Genomic DNA, 20,669 nt, shown 5'->3' on the forward strand with positions numbered 1-20,669 from the left:
TCTTTCATGGCTGCATTGGGATCGTTTTATAATGAAAAGCAGGTAAAACAATCAACAAATAATTCTACACATACATTTTTCACACGAAGCTCCGGCTGGCAGCTCACACCAAGCGGCTTCTGCAGGCTGCTCTCTCTCCTCTGTGCTCAGGCAGCTCCCTTCGGCTCCCAAAGCTGTCGGTTTTGGGGTGCTGTGTTGCCTGGAGGTGGGGGGGGGGCTGGACTATCGACTGCACCCCTCCTCCCCCTATGCTGCAAGCCAGACCCAAAGGCCTAGCAAGGGGATCTGGTGAGGGCAGGGCAGAAGGCGGGGGGGGGTGTCTGTAGCTTTGACTCCTTTTAAGGGGGTCTGCTTTGGGCTGCTGCATATGGACTAAGGTAGTTTGCATTCAATGGCACTGAATGTAGATCAAAGCTGGGCAGGAACGAACGGCTTTGGACCCCCGGTGCTTCTCTGCTCCTCGGAAGAAAGGAAGGAGGGCTGCTTTAGCGGAGAGCAGAGAGGTGCAGAAGAGGTGCAGCCCCAAAGCACTTTTGACAGGTGCACAGCTCTAAGGGCGCTTATCCCAATGATCCTCGGCATTACACAGATCCTGGTTGGAAATGCCAGGGCTACTCCATGGAGAACATCCTCAACAAGGCAAAGCAAGGACTTGTACTTGGCTTATATAACTGATCTGCCAGCCGCTAAGGGTGGGCTAATGTCATTTTAATAATTTATTATGCTAATCTATTAAATTTATATGCTGCCTGACTGGGAGTTGTCCAGGTGTAAACCGGGGTCCATCTCAATGACCTTTTGGCTTTGCTGGCATTTGCAGCTTGAGCCTCGGGCTACAGACCTCGCTTTCGCCAGCAAAAGCTGCTCTCACATTCGGAGCCCTGCAGTGGGAAGACGAGTGGGCCACGAGCCAGCAGTATGCACTGTGGAAGAGGCAGCTGCGGGCGAGGAGCCCCTTTGGCCAGCGGAGGGCTGACAGAAGGCCGGCTGGTCCTCAGGATCAGGCTTTGCCGCCGCCACCACCCCCCTCGGCTGCACCCCACGTTGTGTCACATTCACACCAAACTACAGTGTTCAGGGAGGGGGTAAAGGAAAAATATCTGTGAGTCAGAAAAAATTCAGTAGACTGGCAGGTGCTCCTTGCTCCGAGGTCCAAGCAGGAACGGGAGGAGGCTGGCGACTTCCTCGGAGGTGCCTGGTGAAGTTGGGTGCTGCTTGGGAAGGTGGACTCATCCAGAGCCCCCTGGGCAGCGGGGAGGTGCTCAGAACTGGGAGGCACTGCTGGGATCGCACTGCAGCAGCCTCACGATGGAGGGGTCGCTCTTGGCGCCTTTGATGAACTCCTCCAGGGACAGTTTGCCTAGAAAGGAGAAGGGGGGGTCAAGCACAGCAGAGGAAGGGGGGGCCCAGCCCCAGATGGGGCAGAGTGGGAAAAGTGCCCAAAGAGACCCCTGAGAAGCCCTGGTGGCCTGCTTCTCCCCTAAGAGCTTCTGACTGCCCTGTCCTGGAGAAGACAGCTTGTGTGTCTGCAGGCCCTCCGTGCTCATCACACCTGGACTTTGGGCCAGGTTTGTGCCAAGTTCAGCTCCCTGTGCCCCACCTTGTTATTTGATAAAGGATTCCTGCAAAGCAAAAGTGTGTCAGGGTTTTAGAAAAAAATGAGCAGATCTGACATGGAAACCTGAAGGATTTCATTTTTTCCCTTCTCCTGTGTCAGGTTAGGTGTTCATGTCACACTAACTATACTGATGTCTTGGTTTTCACAGTTCAGCAGGGGGGTGCAAAGGGCAACTGCAGCCCCCAGGGTGGAGAAGCCCCTTGCTGGAATGGGTGCTGAGTTCCTAATACTGGAATGGCACTGCTGCTTTTAAGCGGGCACAACTTGTTGCCCATAGTTGCCTTTTGATCGCTATACAGGGTGAGAGAGTGCAGCAAATCGAACTCTTATGCGGGTATCCTTGACTTACAACCACAAAAAAGGACATTAAATTTATCATTAAGTTTTGCACTCATTAAGCAAGGCATCGCATGGCCACATCTTATTTTATGACCATTTTTGCAGATGTTTAAGTGAAGCATCACAGGAGAGCAACTCGTAACCTTCCCTCTAGCTTTCCCATTGTCTTGTCTGTTGAAAGCTTGCAAATGGCTATAATATATGCTGGTTGTCAACCACCCAGTGATCATGTGACTATGGACATACTGTGACAGTCGTGTGAGCATTGATTTTATATGTCATTTTTTCCAGCACCGTTGTAACTCTGAAGTGTCACTAAATGAATGGATGTAAGTTGAGGACTACCTATCATAGATGCAGACACGTTGACTTCCGAAGCAGGATGGCAGAGGCAGAGCCCGCAGCCAGAAGGGGCAGCCGTCCCTAAGCCTGGAAGATGGGATGGAAAAATAGGCTCTGAAGCCCAAAGCCAGGTCTCTGCTAGCTTTTCCTGCTTCTGTCTTTGCAGAAGGGGAAAACTGACACTTTTAATACATGCTCAGCAGCACAGACCCGGATCCCCCTCTGACTGTCTCTAATGGGCAGCGCGGTTCATTGCTCTGAGCACACGGGTGTTTTCCTGAAAGAAGCTGAACATATGCTGTGCAGTGATGCAAAAATGACCTTCAAGATCTTTTTTTTAGGACAGCATCTGGCCACCTCATTTTTGTTATTCTTTATCAAATGTAATATGCTTGTGTTTAACAGGGAGGGAGGGAGGGAGGGAGGAAGGAAGGAAGGAAGGAAGGAAGGAAGGAAGGCTATATTAAGGCAAAATGCTAGAAATTACTACCCAGCAGTGCCTGCCTCTTGCCCGGCCTGGCAGAGTGGTGGGGCATCCTCCCTCCCCCCACAGCCCCTTGTCACTGTATTTAATCAGCTTTCCTGCCTTCTTGCTTAAAAGCTCTGGATTTACTGATGAGCTTGGGTCTTAATCTCTCTGTCTCCTCATTTACCATCATTATTGGTATCCATCTGTCGGAAGATTTTTTCCGTCCGTTTCTCAGGGGTTGATTCATCATCTGGCATCTTCATCACTGATGAGACCATTTTGTAGATAGCCTGGAGAAAGGAACAGGAGCAGGATCAGATGCTGTAGAGGTTCATCCTTAAATCTGGGCTTTGGATTCTGCTAAGGACCCCAAAACTCTTCTGGTGTGGAACAGAGCTCGCACCGAACTAGGTTGGCACAGATGGGCTGGAGGGGGCATCCCTGCTGCATGCCTGTGGGTCAACCTGGCCTAGTAGGGTGATCTGCTTGGCATCTGGCAGCCCCCTTTGGCTCTTCGACGTCTGCCTCTGCCCACCTCGTCCTGGGCAATCGAGGCCTCTCTAACCCCACCGACACAACTCAGCACACTTCTCCTCTTTTAGAAACTGCTTTGCAGCTGCTGCTGCTCTGCCCCGTATGAAAACTGAAGACAAGAGAAAAGTTCAATGTTCTTCAGCACTGCACGTGGTCCTCGACTTACAACCACAACTGAGCCCAAAAGCAAGACAGTTGAGTTTTGCCCCATTTTATGACCTTTCTTGCCACAGTTGTTAAGTGAATCACTGCAGTTATTAAATTAATAACACAGTTGTGGAATGATTCTGTCTTCCACATTGACTTTATTTGTCAGGAGGTGGCAAAAGGCGAAAGCGTGAGCCCCGGACACAGCAACCGTCATAAATACGGGCCTCTTGCCAAATGTCTGAATTTTGATCATGTGACTGTGGAGATGCTGTAACAAACGGTCGTAAGTCCCCTTTTACAGTGCTGTTGTAACTATGAGCAGTCACAAAATGATAAATTGAAGACCACCTGTATTAGACATACATTTTTTCTTGCAGTTGTTGCTGTTAAATTGCCTATGTGCAATTTGGAAAATAAAATGTTCAGCATGAATGTTACAGTCCTATGGTGTCTGGGTAATCCTTGAGTTATGACTTTAATGGGAGCCTGCCTGTCACAATCTAACTCACGATAGTTGTAAAGCAGGTTGGCCACGTGACTGACCTGATTTTAGGACCATTTCTGCAGTAGTTGTTAATCAAATTGCCCGGTCGTTGTGAGCCAATGGTTCGCCATAGGTGGGATTTTGCCAAAACTTGGAAGTAACTGCCAGTTTTCGGCAAAACTTCTAAAAACAATGTCATGTGACTTTGAGATGCTGCAAATGTCTGTAAAAGCGATGCTGTTGCTGAGCACCCGATGTCCAGTCACGTGAGCACAGGCCGACCGTCCGAGCTTCGAATCCGGGTCGTAAGCACCCTTCAGGCCCATCGAAGCTTCAAATGCTTAGCTACTGGTCATAAGACCATAAGGCCCACTTACAAAGTCTTTTCTAAACCAGCCTGCCCCGGACTGACTCCTTTGAAGACATGACTAGACTTTCCATCATCCCCAGCCTGCATGGTTGTTGTTATTCTATGAGAAGATGGGGCCATCCCAGCTCAGGAGAGCAAATGAGGAAAGGAGCTGCCATCAGTATCCCTGCCCTGAGAGGGCTTCTGCCTCTCCTTTCCTACTCCAGGGGCTGAGAAAGGTGCATTGACCATGGTCCAGCCTGCCTCTCTGGGTCCCCAGGCAGCTCAGAACAAATCTGATGGAACAGGATCATTTTTTCTGTCATATTCGGCCAGTCTGTTGTGTCCCAGCAGACTGTGACTGAATATGTCTGCAATTCACACGCACAACGTCATAGCTGGGCTTTTACCAATAGGAGGGGAGTCAACCAGCATGGCAGCACACAGCTCAAGCAGGCCGATCCTTTGGGGAAAGCAACGGTCTGCAGAGTAGCCCGAGGACAAGACTGAGCAGCAAAAAATACACCTTTTGTTCAAATAAACCCAAATGGAACACCTCAGAGACACAAGCAAGAGAGAAACAGGGTAATGGCCAGATTAAGACAGTGACTGTGGTTGGAGCTGCACCTATTTTTATATGCAATGTTATTTTATATGCAATAATGCACTTTTTGGACAGTTCCCTGCAATCGTCCCTGGTGAGAACCAAACCAGAAACAGTGAGGATAGCCTGCATTATGGGCTTGCAATGTTGATCAACTGACAGCAGAGGGCACTACATAGAAGGGCAGAAGTAAGAAGGTAAGGTGGAAATGGAGAGGAACCTTTTGGGCTGGTTTTTTGGAACTCAACCCAGAACCTCTTTGCTGGATGCTGAAAGGAAAGCGGCAAGCTGGTCTACCTGCTGCTTTTTAATGGCCGGGGGCATCTGTGTTAATCCGTGGCAATAAATTCAATGCCCTGATTATGAACTGAGCAAACGTATTAGCGACACCCACAGATGCATTTAGCCAGGCAGAGATCCAGCAGATGCAGTCACGCAACATGCTAGAGATACCTTCAGTGCGGTCTGAATCCAGCATGTTTGATTCGCTTATTGTTTGATGCACTATGGAAATTCAGACCACTTCACTCGATTCCCAGGTTAACGCAGCCACTGAACGATTCTCTTGGCCATTTAGCGTTCGTCCTTGGCTGGCCCAAAATCAGACTCGGGACTTGTCTGAATTGGAAAGCCATATGGCAAAACAACAACACTCTTTTCCAGGAGACCTCCATGTCCAGGAATGCCCCACTGAGACTCATTGCCTTTCTTAGAAAATGGAACGGGTGGGCAACCCTTGCCTTTAGTTTTCTCTGGAGCTGTGCCCATGTGCCCAGATAAAGGGCAAAGGGAAGCAGGGATGGTGGCGGTCAGGAAGACCTCTCAAAGCCATGCTTCACAAACAGTTTGGGCAGCCATTATGGGAAGGACTTGCGACCTCCAACTACAGGTTTCCAAGTTTCCCACACCAATGCATCAAGGTTCTCCCCACAAAAAACCTCCCCCCTTTCCAACTTCACATGGATGTAAAGAGGTGCCTCTCCCCAAAAATGGGAAGTCGCCAGCTGGGGGCACCTGCCAGGTACAGTGAGAAAAGCCAATACAGCAATGGCCGACCTTTGAACGCTCCATTGTGGCTGCCACCTTGACTTTTTTGACATATTCTGCTGACACGCATCAGCCCTTTCTCCCCCCCCTCGCCTGCAGGTGCCTTGGAGCAGGTCCTGAGCTTCTCTGAGCCCTTCCATTGCTGCAGATCGTCCACAGCCATGGTGAGCGGGAGCCCTGATCAGCCTTCTCCTTTGCAAATGGGTTTGCCACTTCACTTTTCAAGCACCGTAACTCCTCCTCCCCCCCCCCCCGTTTCTGGTAGAAGACGTGGAGAATTCTCTTCCTTTCCTTGCTCCTGACACCCCCGCCTTTGTCCTCGTGGGGATGAAGCTGAGATGCACTGTGTGGGAAAGAGGCTGAACCCCTCTTCTCCACACCCTGCATAATTGCTATTAGGACTGTGCAAGAGTGTGGATGTGGTCTTGGGAAAGAAGAAAGAGCAATGAACCATTTTGGAAGGCTTGATTAAGCAGAAAGCACAAAAAGACACCCAAGCAACTCCATCTTGATTTTGTGTGCTATAAGATGGAGCAAAGAGAAATGCCAACAGGCTTTAAAGAACCTGTAAACCCCTCCCCCCTCACCAATATGGAGATTCCTGGAATCCCTGCTGCTCCTGATTCCTGATCTGGCTTGTTTCACAGGGCTGACGTGTCTTGTGCTGACATTTTATCAACTGGAAGCCAGTCCTAGGTTTCTGGAGGACCCAGAAGTCTCTGTGCCTCGTCTTGGCGTTCAAATGCTTTAGATCTCTAAAACAAGAATCTGACACAGGAGGGTCCTCAGTTTCCATCTACCTGCATTAAGAAGGCCCCCTCTCAGCAATGTTCTTTTTTTTTCTTCTCAGAAACTTTATCCCTATTAAAATTCAGTTACAACCCACAGTCCAAAAGATTTGCAGCCGTCTTGCAGAAATCTGGATTTTTTTCTGGCATTCCCCAGAAACCTACCAGTAGCTGCCTTAGCTCGGATGTGATGTGGAATAAAAAGGAATCCACAAATTGAATTTGACTTTTAAAGCATTCCTACTCACCTTCTGGGCAGGTGGGGGAATATTCGCAGAGGATGCTGTTTTTAGAAAACAATAAAACATGTTTTTCTCCTGGAAAATATCACCAGGTGAAGATTCATTGATGCAACATTGTTCACAGAATCTATTAAGCTGCATTCTGGCACGGTGTACACTGTGAGCCTAACTGGGCTTTATTCAATAAACCACACCTAAAAAAAATACGGCTTAACATGATTTGTCTCTCATCCCTGTTCTTACCTGGGAATCAGTTCTGGAAGCTGCCAATGCCCAGAAATATAACCTTGGACCCCTTTGCAGGTCTAATCCATTCTACATGTCCATAAAATAAATCTCTGGTATCTACAAAAACACATTTACAGTAGAGGGAGCAGAAGAGAACTGTAGGAAAGCGAGAACACAAGTAGCCTTTACCACCTCACAATTTCCTTACTCTAATCTGTCCTCCTCTGCATGCAATTCTGTCTCCACCCCCCCCCACCCATGCAACCTGCATTTACAGCCAGCAGAGGCGAGGGGGGGGGGTTGGAGTTTTGTGCTGAGCCAATGAAGACAGTATCAGGGGTATCCAAAGACATTTTTTTCCAGGGAATTTCTAGATGGCTCTGCTGCCTCCCACACTGAGCATCCTGTTCTCCCACGCAGCTTCTGCTTTTCCTTTCATTCTCCAGAAGTCATGAAGGAACGAAAGGCAGAAGAGCCACGTCTCCCCCAGCCGATGGTGCTAGGACCTCTGCAGTGAAAGCAGCCAGATGCAAAACAGCTGACAAGGACAACAAACCGAGAGAAAAATTGGTGGGAAACTCTGTTCTCCCTCTGCAGCTTCAAGCCCTGTTCTGACGGGCTCTGGCTCAATCTGAAAGCTAAAAGCTTTAATCAGTTTAATTGCTAGATTAACAGCACACTTAAGATTAGTTACCCTTTGCAGACTGGATTTTCCCACTCAGTAATTAGGGTCCCCTGTTTTAATCACTTTACTCAGCATATTAACCCATGGCTTTAGTTGATTAATTGGGGAGGGGAAGATCTTTGGGGGTTGGCGGACAATTTTAAGAGCCAGGAAAGCCCACTTCAGGGCCCATTCACTTATGATGTCTGTTTTAATTGCTTTGGCTTCTTGGTTGGATTAAGGACATTTAGATATTTAGAATATTGGGGTTCCCAGAAGTCAGGAAGATGCTGTTTTAAAAGAGCAAGACCCGGAAATTAGGCACAAAAGGGCTGTGAATTCCTCAGTTCTTCCCACCATTCATCCTTCCCCATTTCATCTGACTGCAGAAGAGCCTGTTGTTGGGGCAGCTGCCCAGAGCTTGGGGGAAGGACGGAAGGAAGGAAGGAAGGAAGGGAGGGAGGGAGGGAGGGAGGGAGGGGGGAGGGAGTGGGTGAGCTCTATAATGTACTTTATGATTTCATGACTGTCAGTTCACCAAACCTTCATGCCCTGTGGTGAGTTCACCTAACATGCTAATTTTTACTAAGCAAAACCTCCACACCACCGTATCTCAGGCTAGCAATCCCCTGGGGGCTGGCATGCTGTGGGTGTTTCTGTCTCGCCGTGACCCTTAGGCTAAAGTGGGCAGGCTGTCGAAAGGCGCTTCCCTGGCTGGATTACGGGGCTGGGCCTGAGTTCAGTTCTAGCCACCCATGAAGACTCAGCTATTGTGGGTGGCACAAAGATCAACAAAGGTTTCTCTTGGGAGGTGTCAGGACTTTGCTGGCGGGGGGGGGAGGAATGGGGGGGGCTCACCTGGACAATCTCCAGCATCTCTTCCCTGCTGATGTAGCCGTTGCCATCCAGGTCGTACATGCTGAAGGCCCACATCAGCTTCTGCTCCAGCTTCCCCCGGGAGGTGACGCTCAGCGCAATGATGAACTCTCGGAAGTCGATGGTGCCGTCGCCATTGGTGTCGAAGGTGCGGAAAACGTGCTCGGCGAACTTGGAGGCGTCCCCATAAGGGAAGAAGTTGGCGTAGATTTTCTTGAACTCCTCCACGTTGAGGATGCCAGTGGGGCAGTCCTTCAGGAAGCCCTTGTACCACTCCTGGAGCTCCAGGTCGGAGAACTGGGTGTTCTCCCGCAGGTCTTGGAGCATCTCTGGACGCAGTTTGCTGTTCTGCTTTCCCATGGCTGAAGCGGGAGGCGAGCTAAAACACAGGGCACAAAGAGAAGCTGGGCATGGACTTTGCCCCCAAGCCTGGCCCTTTCCCTGCCCGTCTCCCCATTGCCCGCTTATTTATACGGACTTCTGCATGCCACCCTGAGTGGTTGTGGTCTCATTTGGACTCAACAGCAAGATCAAGGATGGGGGGGGGGGGTTTGGAAAGAAAGCTTTGCTTCTCCTGCGCTGACCAGATTTCTGATTCAAGGCTGCCTTTTGGGAAGGGAGAAAAAGCGAACTTTCCCAGCACATTCGCTTCCTCTCCTTCAATTTCTCTCAGCAGCTGTTGCACTGTATTCCACAAAAGCTGCACTGTGTTAGCCCGGCATGGCTAGCTTCACATGCCAGTTCCCAAACACCAATCTCCTCAACCAAAGGGCTTTTAAAAAGCAAAACATGCCTTTGATTACGTTAAGGGGTGTGGGGGGGGACAGAAATGGAAAACGGGCAACAGTGCCAATCACAGATAACTGCCCAGCACCCACTTTCACGTCCCACAACTTTCCTTCAGAGCACTCGCTAGAGTGGGGGATTCTGGGAAATATGTGTACAGGAGACCCACAATGCTCAGCTCCTGCTTGCCTCCAGCGAGACTCAAAGCAGAACTGACTGGAAAGAACATTTTGCTGACGGTGGCTCAGCTCTCCAAAAGGAGGTCACGGACTGATTGGAAATCTGCTCTGGATTTATGGTATTTCAGAAATTAGCCTCCTGTCCGTGGAGATAAGAAGACAGGGGACATTTTGTACCACTTGGCACCTCTGCCAGCTTCTGGCTTTCTGACCACGGACTGCAAAGCATTTAGAAACATGATTACAATGTACCATTAATGTTAGACATATACTAGATTATTTATTCATTTTTATTATTTTTATAGATAGCTTGAGGCAGCAAAAATACCTAACATTATTTACATTTATTCCTGGTCATTTATTTATTAGATTTTTACTCAAGTTTTATTACTTTATGAATAACTCAAGGCCGTTACCTAATCCTCTTCCCCCTTCTATTTTTCCTACAACAGCCCTGTGAAGTGGGTTGGAAAGGCTGGCCTGAAGCCCTGTTGATGATCCTAGCCTTTTCCCCTCCAAGAGAATGAGCTGCCCCTCCCTCCATCCTTGGACACATCTGTGTAAGGGTGAAAACCCCACCTGAATCCTGGAACAGCGAAGGACAGTTCTGCCCAGTGATGGGAGGAAGCAGGGGTGATGGCCGTAATCTGCCCCTTTTTCCTGTATTGTGCATACAACATACATAAAAAGCAGGAGAGCCTTGCTTGCACATTCATAGCAGGGATCTCGAGTTTTTACCTTCAACCTGGACACCTTAGCCAAGAAAGGCTACATCATGGGGTGGGGGCAGAAAACTGGCTGTCAAATCAAGTATAGATACTTATCAGCAGGCAAATGGTGAGGTGTTCCCATTCCCTTCTCTCTCTCTCTCTCTCTCTCCCCCTCCCTCCCTCCCCCCCCTCTCTCTAGGGGTCCTAATAGACAATCATTGCTTGGGCGGGGGCTGGACTAGATAACCTACAAGGTCCTTCCAACTCTGTTGTTCTGTTCTGTTCTGTTCATGAGCCAGCTGGGTGCTGCAGCTGCCAAAAAAGCCAATGCAATCCTGGGCTGCACAACAGAGGGATAGAATCAAATGATAGCATTGCTTTACACTGCAATGAAGAGGCCATACCTGAATATTCTGTACCATTCTGGTCACCACGATACGACCCTAAAAAGACTGCAGGAAAAAGCAACAAAGATGACCAAGGCTGGAGGCTAAGTTGCATGATGAACAACTGAGGTTACGCCTCAGTTATGCCTAGTCTATCAAAGAGAAGGATGGGGGGGGGGACATAATAACTGTCTTCCGGTACTTGTGGGACCGTCACAGAAGGGACTGACTTATTCTCCTGAAGGCAGGACAAGAAGTAATGGGTGGAAGCTTGTTAAAGAGAGGTCCAAATTTTGGTCACCATATCACAAAAAAGATGTCGAGAGTTTGGAAAAAAATCAGAGAAGAGCAACTAAGATGATCAGAGGTCTGGAGACTAAAACATATGAAGCATAGCTGCGGGACTTGGGTTTGGCTAGTCTAAAGAAAAGAAGAAACAGGGGTGATATGATAGCAGTGTTCCAGTATTTGAGGGGCTGCCACAAAGAAGAGGGGATCAAATTATTCTCCAAAGCACCAGAGGGAAGGATGATATAAAACCAGGTCAGTCAGGTGATTGACCTGTTTTGTAACTATTATAACATAAGACTACAGTGGGCAGGCTCCATTAAGGTCCTTAGTCAAGGACAAGCAGCCGTTTTGTTGTTGCTGTTGCTCTTATCACCCCAAATAATTGGTATCCTCAGACCAATGTAACGGAGAGTATTGCTCTTCTCCCAGCCCAGATCCTTTGTGAGGGAGTTATAAAGTGTCTCCCACTTAAAGATTTCTGAGGAAATCATCCCCTTTTGCCCTCCCTCTTGCACAATCCCTGGGGTCAGGGCCTTGCCCTTGTCTCTCCTTTAGATGTATATCCCAAAGGACTGTGTAGAGACCTGGATTCAAAGGGCAAAAGGAGTCATTGAACCAAAGAGGAGACATGGAACATGTGCAGGCACCAATATGGCACCTCTGTGGGACGGTGAAGAGGGATTTCAACAGGGACGTCCACAGGTATGGTCAAAAAAGATATGCAGCGTACATCAAAAAAATACCCAAAGCTTAGTTTGCAGCGCGGTATCGTACCCACCATTTTTCCTTTTTCTACATCATACCTTGCAGATCAGCCTGGATGCAACCCAAGGAAGCGGGGAGAAGGGAGAATGACAGAACGTGGCCAGCTGAGGGGAGATGGCAAAAGTCCCCCCCCCCATTCTGGGAGCTGTTTTAAAGTTTGGAGGATGGGAGCTCAGGCAACATTGCTTTCTGGAGGCAAAGCAAAAATGGCTCAAGCCAAATCTATTTGGAATAAAAAGTGGCTTCTCTGGCCTCTTCCCCAGGAGGAATTTCACCAGCATCTCCCTCCAGACTGTCTCCCATTGCAAAATCGTGCTCTAGGAAAGGGCGGCGGCAGGGCTCCCCACTCACACAGGCAGCAGATGGGAGCCCTGATGGCCAAGGACTGGAAACAGCAGCGAGGAGAACAAGACAGGCAGAACTCTCACCTGAAAGGCCAGCTGAGGGCAGGGGCTGAAGTGCATGCCCCCCTCCTTTTGGCATCCAGGAATGGATGGGGGAAATCTTTGGGAGCCTGTGCATTTTGGAGGGTGAAGAAGCTGGATGACCAAAAGAAGGCTTCCCAGGACTCGCCCATTTCACCTTATAAGGTCCCCTCCCAGAATGGCCCCTGGATCCACCTGCTTTTGGAGTGGAGCCGGAGACACGCTGCACAAAGCCTGGAGGGGGGGGCTTCTGAGGAGGTGGAAAAGGTGGGCTCCAGCCAGAAGGCGCACAGGGTAGCTGGACACTAAAACAAAGTTGCAACCACCATCGTGATTTATTTTTACCCTTCCCAGTATCCCTCCCTAAGGCCTTTGTGGGAATTCTGTACAGAGATTGCAAAAGGACTATGGGACCAGCAGGGTTCGGGCTGGTCCACACAAGGATGCTTCTCCCCATCCACAGGGAGCCCATTTCAACTGCTGCCACTATTCAGTTTATAAACAGCACAAGGGATCCTCAGAACCGAAATTCCCTCCCCTAAACAGGGGAAACTGCCCAGCACCAAGCACTCAGTTGGGGAACATTTGAGACCGTTGCAGGGGGAGGACCCTTTCCCGGCCCAGCCAGAGGAAGGCGCAGCCCTGATGGCTGGACCCCCATCCTTGGCAAGAGAGGGCTTTCCCGTCAGCTGCTCCCTGCTCTTTTTCATCCAGAGATGCTGCTGAAGGCCAGCCCAGAATTTCTGAGTCTGCTTTGACCTGCAGGAACCGCTTTCCCCAAAGATGCATCTCTGTCTCTCCCAGAAAGGGTGAGGCAACAGCAGCCGGTTGCAAAAGAGCCTTTCCCTTCTCCAGGCTGGCATTTTTCTGAAAGCTCAAACCTGTTGTAGCCACTGGCCGTGAGCCTCTCTAGGCACAGGACTGGCCACCATTGGAGACCGGAGGCTGGAGTTTGACAGACCATGAGATGTGCTCAGAATCAGATTCAAGAGACCGTCAGAGAAGAAAAGGATGGGATGCCGAACCTTCGGAGTTTGACAACAGAGGCTTTTGAGCTGCAAGCCCTTCTCTCCAAAAACCTCTGTTAGCAGCCTCTGCTCCCCCACAAGGTTGCCCTGGGGGTGGGAGGCTCTCCAAAACCACAGACCACCTAGAAGCCTGTGCTGACCAGATTCTGAGCTTTCTAAACCCATTTTGGAGGGGGGCAGTTTGGGTTACATCATGAGGACAGGTGAGGGGTCCTTGGGGAAAGCCCAGGTTGGCCCCACCCTAAAAAAAAGCTGAGAAGGATCACTTTGTGTTTGGAGATTTTGCGTTAAGTGGGTCATCTCCCTTTTGAGGAACATTTTTGCAGCAGAAGAAAGGCAAGACTGTAGCAGGGTGGGGTGGGGGGGGTGGAGTGTTGCTGCTTCATTAATATTTTACTTTCCCTCTCCGCAGCCTGCCTGTCATTGCAAATGACCAAGAAGTTAATCCAAAGAGCAATGGAGGATGCTGTGATTTTGAACAGCCTGGCGTTCCGATTTCCCTGGCATCCCGCCTCCCCCCCAACCATCCGCCATGCCTAGTGCCCGATTCTCTCTCTCAGCAAAAGGCTTTGCCCTTTTTTCTCTAGCATCCAATACTGGCAGAGGAGGGTTTCCCTCACCAGGCAAATAGCCTGAGCCCGGTTCCTGAGCTGCGCCATGGACGTCCCAGGGATGCCTGCCTGCCTGCCTGCCTGCCTCAGCACCAACCCTCCCCTCCAAGCTGGTCCTCTTCAGGCATGCAGGTACTCTGGCCCCCACTGGTCAAAGGGCCCCCTCCCCGTCCTAACCCAGGGAGAGCAGACAGATATCTGCAAAGGCTCCCTCTGGCCTTTTCCTTTCCCAGCTGATTGAAACATTACGGTGATGTTTCTCCTCCTGGTCCACGTCTTCAACAACCACCAATAACCCCTCCAGAGTGTATACATGTGGCCCTTTGTGTGGCTGAATTTTCAACCGTGGCTGTTCCAAAGAGGATGCAGGGTAAGGCAGAGGCTGCCTCTCTGATCCTGGAGGGTCTGCACAGCTGATCCAGCATCTGGATCCTTCTTGGTATTCAAGACACACAGTCGCTCCCTCCTTAGGACGCAGCCTACTTGGCTTTCTTCCAGCCTTCACCCACAGAAGAGGAACTGGAGGGAAGCAATCTGGGCACTGAAAAGTGAGAATTGATGCCAACTGGCAGCAAACTGCGGCAATGTGCCAGATCTGTTCCCCTCATAGCTTATCTCAAGTGCACATCCTCCACTGAGGATGGGAATAGGCCAAAATCAGGCCAAGAAAAAGGGGCCACCAGGGAGTTTTCCCAGGGTGAAAGAGGGGAGACGCCCCAAGAGCAGGCAGGTTGTTGATGGAAGCCACGAATCAGAAGTCCTTGGATCCGGCTTGGGGCCATCCTCGCCGCTTCCTCTCCTTCCCCAGGATGAGCGAGGGCACGCCACCCACTCAGAACGGCCTCCGGTCATTGGCACGACACAGGACAACTAAAATGCACCTTTGTCAGGGTGTGGGAAATAGCAGACCCTCAGAAATTTACACATAGTAAAATGTTCTCCTTACTTCATTTTGTTTCCTTGGTTTTTTTAGTTACATCACCAAAGTAATTTCTAAAAGATTATTTCCTCTATATAAAAGTTCCTCTGGATCAAAATATTGATTATGGATGTATAAAATGTCATCTCTCCTTAGGGGTAAAAATGTAAATTTATTTATTCCCAAATTATTGTGTTTGGTTTTTGTTTGCTTTCTTTCTCGTATTCTTTTAAACAAATCTCTAATGTTTTATTCAGGCACTTTAAATAAACCCGTTAGAGTGTTTCTGGGTCTGAAACATTTATGAAACGCCTAGTCAGAAAACTCATCCTGGTGCACATAAATATTTTTTTCAAGCAAGCAGGGGCTGATTGGAGTTGTAATCCAACAAAATTGGAGCCATTGAATTCTAGAAACTCCTTTCCTTAACTGTAAGGGGGAAACTGTGGTTAGTTTATATGCCTCTCAAATTTGCAGAATCCTTCCCTTCATAATTTGTTCAGTTTTTCTAAGAAAATGGTATCCAAATACCATTTCTTTCCATTTTTTCAATAACAATTTGTGTTCTTCTTTGCTCCAACTGTCTGAAGTTAGAATGGGGAAAAAAAGCTGACTTTAATTTCTAGGGGAAAGAATAGCTAGATTCGACATTGAAAGACTTTTAAAGTATTGGTGGTGCCTTAATTTCTCCTTCATCTAAGAAAGTGGCCATGAATATTTATGGCCCTTGAAAGCATAAAAAAGGTGAAGATCCTTGAATCCCTGGTAATGCTTCTCATCTTTTCTGAAACCAAGACAGGGAAAGTAATAATTTATGGAAAAACAGAGGCAGTTCCTTGATTAACAGAAATTCTGGCCATCCAAAGCATCCTTCAGCATCTTGATGGAGCTGGAAGGACCCAATAAAGATAGATCCAGCTGTGTGCAGCTATTTCCTTCCCCAATTCTGCATCTCCCCAACTAAAGGTGGAAAGATGATGAAGATTATCCTTCAAATGAGAAATTTTAATTGTCTCACTTTCTCACCAGAGCAAGCAAACTTAATGCAGAAAGGCATATGCTAAGAGTAAAGCTGGACTACAATTCTCTCCTTTCTGGTGGAAATGGGGAGGCAACCTTTGCTCCTTCAGAAACACCGTCCCTCTAGGAGTGGAAAAAAGTCCTGAGGGGACAGTTGCTTCAAGATGAAGCCCATCTGAAATTGCCCTCCATAATCTGTACCCACCAACATAAATCCATTTCTATTCAATTGGAAGTTGATTTCAGGCAGAATTCACTCCAAATGGAACAAGCAAGTAATTGCTGTTCCCTGACATCAAACCAAGGCGTTTTTCTTCCCTTCAGGAAGTCCAAGGCAGAAGGAAGAGCAGAAGAACGTTCTTTGGTCATGCCACTCCAGAAGCTTTATGTGCATGAAAAGATCATGCATGAAATCATCCACCAGGCATCCGGTTCCTTCTCACCCAGGGATCTACTTCAAGATCAGCCAAAGTCAGCAGGTGTTGCAACCTGGTTGAAAACCAATAAAGAAGGAAGGGCAACCTTCTGGTGGACATCTGCCAGTTTTTTTGAAGGATGCAAAATTGCACCATCAATTCTAGGGCTGATGAAGATTGCAGAGGGTGGAGGGGGTGGATGTACCTGCAGCTCTGGGGCTACAGGTTGCCATCCATTTTGCAACTATCCAATAAAAGACCAATCCATCTATCCTGGGGCAGCACATGAATAAAACCAATAAAGTGGAGGAGTTCCTTTGCCAGTTCTGATTTTCCCCACCAGTCAATTTTATGATGAAACCCCCAGTTGTCTTTTTCCTAAGCCATAAAGTTCAAAAGGGGTCATTTTTTTCTCAGATGCAAATGGCTCCAGAGGGCTTTTGCTGCACACCTTTTCCAGTGTAAGACAAGAACTACATATATCCAAGTGTGGTCTCACAACGGATGTACATAAGATACAACCACACTGGCAATTTCATTTCCCTCCTTTCTCCAAGGAGTCTCAGAGATTGTCTGCATTCCCAGTGGTTGCAGAATCCAACTGGGTCCTCTGAAGAGATCCAGGCCAGTGGTCATCAGCAATGGGTCCTTCAGGGAGAGGGACCTGGCCAGTGGTGGGATTCAAATATGTGAACCATCGGTTCTCTGTGTGGATGCCGCTTCCGGAAGTCCGTTCTGGGCCTGGGCAACAAAAAATTAGCTATCGGTTCTGCCGAAGTGGTGCAAACCGACTGAATCCCACCACTGGACCGGGCCATTATGTCTTAGCGGTCACGGTCACTGTCAGGACAATTACTGCCTCTAGGACTGTTTGTAGGGCAGAATTGACTGGATGGGAATCCCATGGCAAAAACAAGACAAATGTAATAAAAGAAGAAAGAAGAAATTACAGATGTATAGATTTCTTTTCTAAACCACCTAAGCCGAAATCTCCCCCATCTCCTGCACAGTGAAGAAACTGAACTGATAAATACATATCAGACACAGCACTAACAGGGCCAACGGGAGAGACTGTAAACCCTCCCAACGTGGGACTGTGCTCTCATTTGAATCAACTGGGGCTACACAACTGACCATGAGAAGGGACAGACCAGCTAGTCTCAGAAGGAAATGGGGGGGGGGCTGAAGGCCTGGAAATCAAAATGGGTATCCCAGAAGAAAGTGAAAAGGTAAATAGGTTTCCCTGCAGCTACCAAGGAAACTACCTGAGCTGTCCATGAAATGGAAGGAACTGAGCGTTGCCTTTGTCACCCCTGCAAAACGCCCCACCGACCAACGGCAGAGAGCATTGCAATACAAATAGTAATAGAGACTCCCCAGGACTGGGGCGAAATGGGCAGCAAAGGATGGCTTCAGGAGCATTCCGGATTGGGTACCACCAGCAGCCCCCCTGGTTCTCCCTGCCATGATCCCTGATCTATGCTGGGGGGGAGGGGAAGGATCTCTGTCCAGCTCCAGCTGTGGCTGCTGATCCTGGCCAGGCAATTGCAGCATGCGTGGGGGAGGGAAGATGTGGATGCCCCCCCCACCGCGGATTCTCCCCATCTGCCACCAGGCAGCAGACTGGCACAAGCGGAACTGACGGGGCTCTCCCTCATCTGCTCTCCCAGGGGGCTGATGCACGGGGGCAGGGAGGGGACAGCCGAATCCCACCCCCACCCCAGTACCTAGAGCCGTCACTGGTGGGGGGATTAGCACGCATCTCTTTGTGTGCAGTCGAGAACCGCTGCTCCGCCCGGCCCCCCGTTCAACTTTCCATCCACCCCGTAGCGCAGTCCCCGCGGAGGGGCGGCAGATCTCCCCAACCTTCTTCTCCGGGGACCTCTGCAAAGACCCCCCTCCCTCCAGCGCAGGAGCAGCGGCGACGAAAGCGAGCGGGCACCTTGCGAGGCGCCGCCCCCGCCACTTCGGCCGGGGGGGGCACAGAGGTGGGGTGACGGGGGTCTCCCCTCCCTCGTCCAAGGGCGGCCCCGATCCTTTGCGCCGTTTCCCGCAGCGATCCTAGAAAATGGCTCTCCCCAACAAACGGCGGGTGTGCATCGCTGTAACGGGGGGGGGGGCTGGATTCTGTAGCACGCTGCCTCTTTCGCGCGCTCCGTCAGGGCGATCCCCGGGTAAATGCGCCCACCCGCCCACCGCAACTTCTCCCGGCCGGTGCGCCGAGATCACCGAGCGCCGCCTCCCTGCGCGATCTACCTGACCGAGGGCTGGGATCCCGACGACCGCGACGGCTGCTAAGCGAGCGCCAGCGACTCCTGCCGCATCTTCCGCCGCCTCCTCACAGCCGCTGGAGCCGGAGCGGCACGCGCTGCCCGCCGGGGCTGCTGGACCTGGGGGGGGGCGAGAAGGAGGGGCTCGGGCAAAGGCGGGGGGGGGAGGATGTCCCTGCAGCTCCCCCCGGCGGGGCTCCCCGGAATCTCCCCTCCCGCCGAGCCCGGCCCCGCCGGAGCCCCGAGCCCGCCTTGCTTGCGCCCCCCTTCCCAGCCGAGGGAGGGCGCCGCTGGGCTCAGCGCTCCCCCGCGGCGCCCCCTCCCTGCGGCTGGGCCGGTGGAGTCCGGCGGGAGCGGAGCGGGCAGCCGCCCCGGTGACCCGGGGGAGACGCGTCCGAGCCCCCCGCGCCCGCCCGGCGGCCCCGGCGCTCGCGGAAGGGAGGTCGGGAGGCCGAGGCCGAAGGGTGGGCGAGGAGGCGCGCCGGATCCCGCCAAGAGAAGCCGCAGCCCAGCGGGGTCGACGTCCTTCCCGCCGGGCGAAAGGGCCTCCTTCGCCGGACCCCGCTCGCCTCCGCGTCCATTTGGAGGGCCTCCATCGGGCCCCGCGCGAGTCCGCTGAGGATTCGGCGCTACTCCCGGTGGCCCGCCCGTCCGCCCCCGCGAGCCGGTTCCTCCGCCCGAGTCGTCCGGCTTCCGATCCCCCGACGTACCCCCGAAGGAAGCGAGAGTGGCTTCCCGGGAAGGGCCGGTGGCGCTGCAGAGTGGGCGGCTGTCAGTTAAACGATTAAAAGCACCACTAAAATTAAGCCAAAAGGGGGCAGGACCCCCTCGCTCCATCCACCGAATCCAGAAGCGCCATTTTATGCCTTGCAGAAGGCCGGCGGGGCTGGGGCAAGCCTGGGGGTGGGTGGGGGGCAGTTCCAAAGGCTGAGCGCCACAGCTGAACAGGCGCTGGGGGGTCCTGCCAGGCGGCCTCTCTTGGGGGGGGGCACCTGGCCTGCCTCTCCTGCCAGATCTGCCCCTTGCAGGGGGGGGGCGGGGGAGTAAGTAACCGGTCCTGAGCCCTGAAGGGCTTTAAAGGCAGCTGCACCTGGAAGCACCCTGGAACCCAATGCAGCTTGCAGAAGAGAGGTGCTCCTGCGTGACCCCCAGCGCCTTTGGCATAAACGGACACGTCCATATAGACAAGAAGGTCTGTTGCTAAATGAGGTGGTCATTGTGATTCATACCTGATACGATGATCTTTTTTGCCACCGTTGTTAAGTGAATCGCTGCTGTCTTAAGCAAAACACATGGTCATCCTGCCAATCCAGCTTCCCCCACTGATGTCCAGGGAAGGTTGCAGAGAGCGACCATCTGACCCAGCAAGGCTGCAATCATCACAAACACAGGATGGCAGCCAACGCCCAAGTTTTGATCGTGTGAATGAAGGATGCTGTGACGGTCGTAAATGTAAGGACAGGTTGTGTCAGGTCCTCCGTTACCAGCCTGCACCTTGCTAGTGCAGGGGGGAGGGAGGGGGTTTATTGGGTGCGGTTGCTGGGATAGGGAGGGGGGAGTGACCATGGAAGAAGACCAGGTCTCCACTAAACCAGCTTGTACCAGGATCTTCCAGGCCGTTTGCCCTGAGAATGTTACTAGTTTGACGCCTCAGAGTTTCTCAAAATATCTTACCGGCATCATATTGGCTGGCCACGGTACTGGTCTAGTGGGGAGGTTGTGGGAGTTGGAAAGAATAGTGTTGCATTTTGTGTAGGAACACCAGATTCTGCCTGACTTTACTGTAACCAGTTTCTTTCAGTAAAAGTTTTCTCTGCTTCAACCAAATGGAGTCACGAGTCTCACTTCCCTAAAGGGATCAGACTGGGGCAGGCCTGACATTAGGCAGAATCTGCAATTGTGGTCAACCCAGAGAGGGCATCGCCTCTCCCGTGGGGTCATGCATATGATGCTGGCTCCAGGCAGCGGCCAGAAGGAAGCCAAATGCTGAGGGGAGGCCTCATCTAAAGCCCCCCCCCAGGACGACCTCTCTGAGTGGACAGCAGAGGCTGGAGGCTATGGAGACCACTATGGCCCAGATGGTCCCTGGGTGTCAGGAAGAAGGAAGACGGGACACCCACGGGGGTGAC

At 51.0% G+C, this 20,669-nt stretch overlaps 1 protein-coding gene across 2 annotated transcripts; it reads right to left on the reverse strand.

The window, feature by feature from the left end:
• HPCA (hippocalcin) lies at positions 1-18,680 on the reverse strand. Of its 2 annotated transcripts, XR_005554859.1 has the most exons (5): positions 18,527-18,680; positions 8,717-9,113; positions 2,953-3,058; positions 2,621-2,690; positions 1-1,360 (listed from the first exon to the last, which is right to left on the reverse strand). XR_005554859.1 is itself a non-coding variant. In XM_039328375.1 (4 exons), exons 2-4 carry the CDS (start codon positions 9,092-9,094, stop codon positions 1,263-1,265), a joined length of 582 nt encoding a protein of 193 aa, XP_039184309.1. In that variant the 5' UTR covers positions 9,095-9,113; positions 18,527-18,680; the 3' UTR covers positions 1-1,262. The 2 variants fall into 2 exon arrangements, 1 of the variants encoding a protein (XP_039184309.1); XM_039328375.1 differs by lacking the exon at positions 2,621-2,690.
• Positions 18,681-20,669: the final 1,989 nt, after the last annotated feature.

Source organism: Crotalus tigris, unplaced genomic scaffold, assembly GCF_016545835.1.
Source record: "Crotalus tigris isolate CLP2741 ecotype Arizona unplaced genomic scaffold, ASM1654583v1 scf7180000017614.5298720, whole genome shotgun sequence".
NCBI lineage: Eukaryota > Metazoa > Chordata > Lepidosauria > Squamata > Viperidae > Crotalus > Crotalus tigris.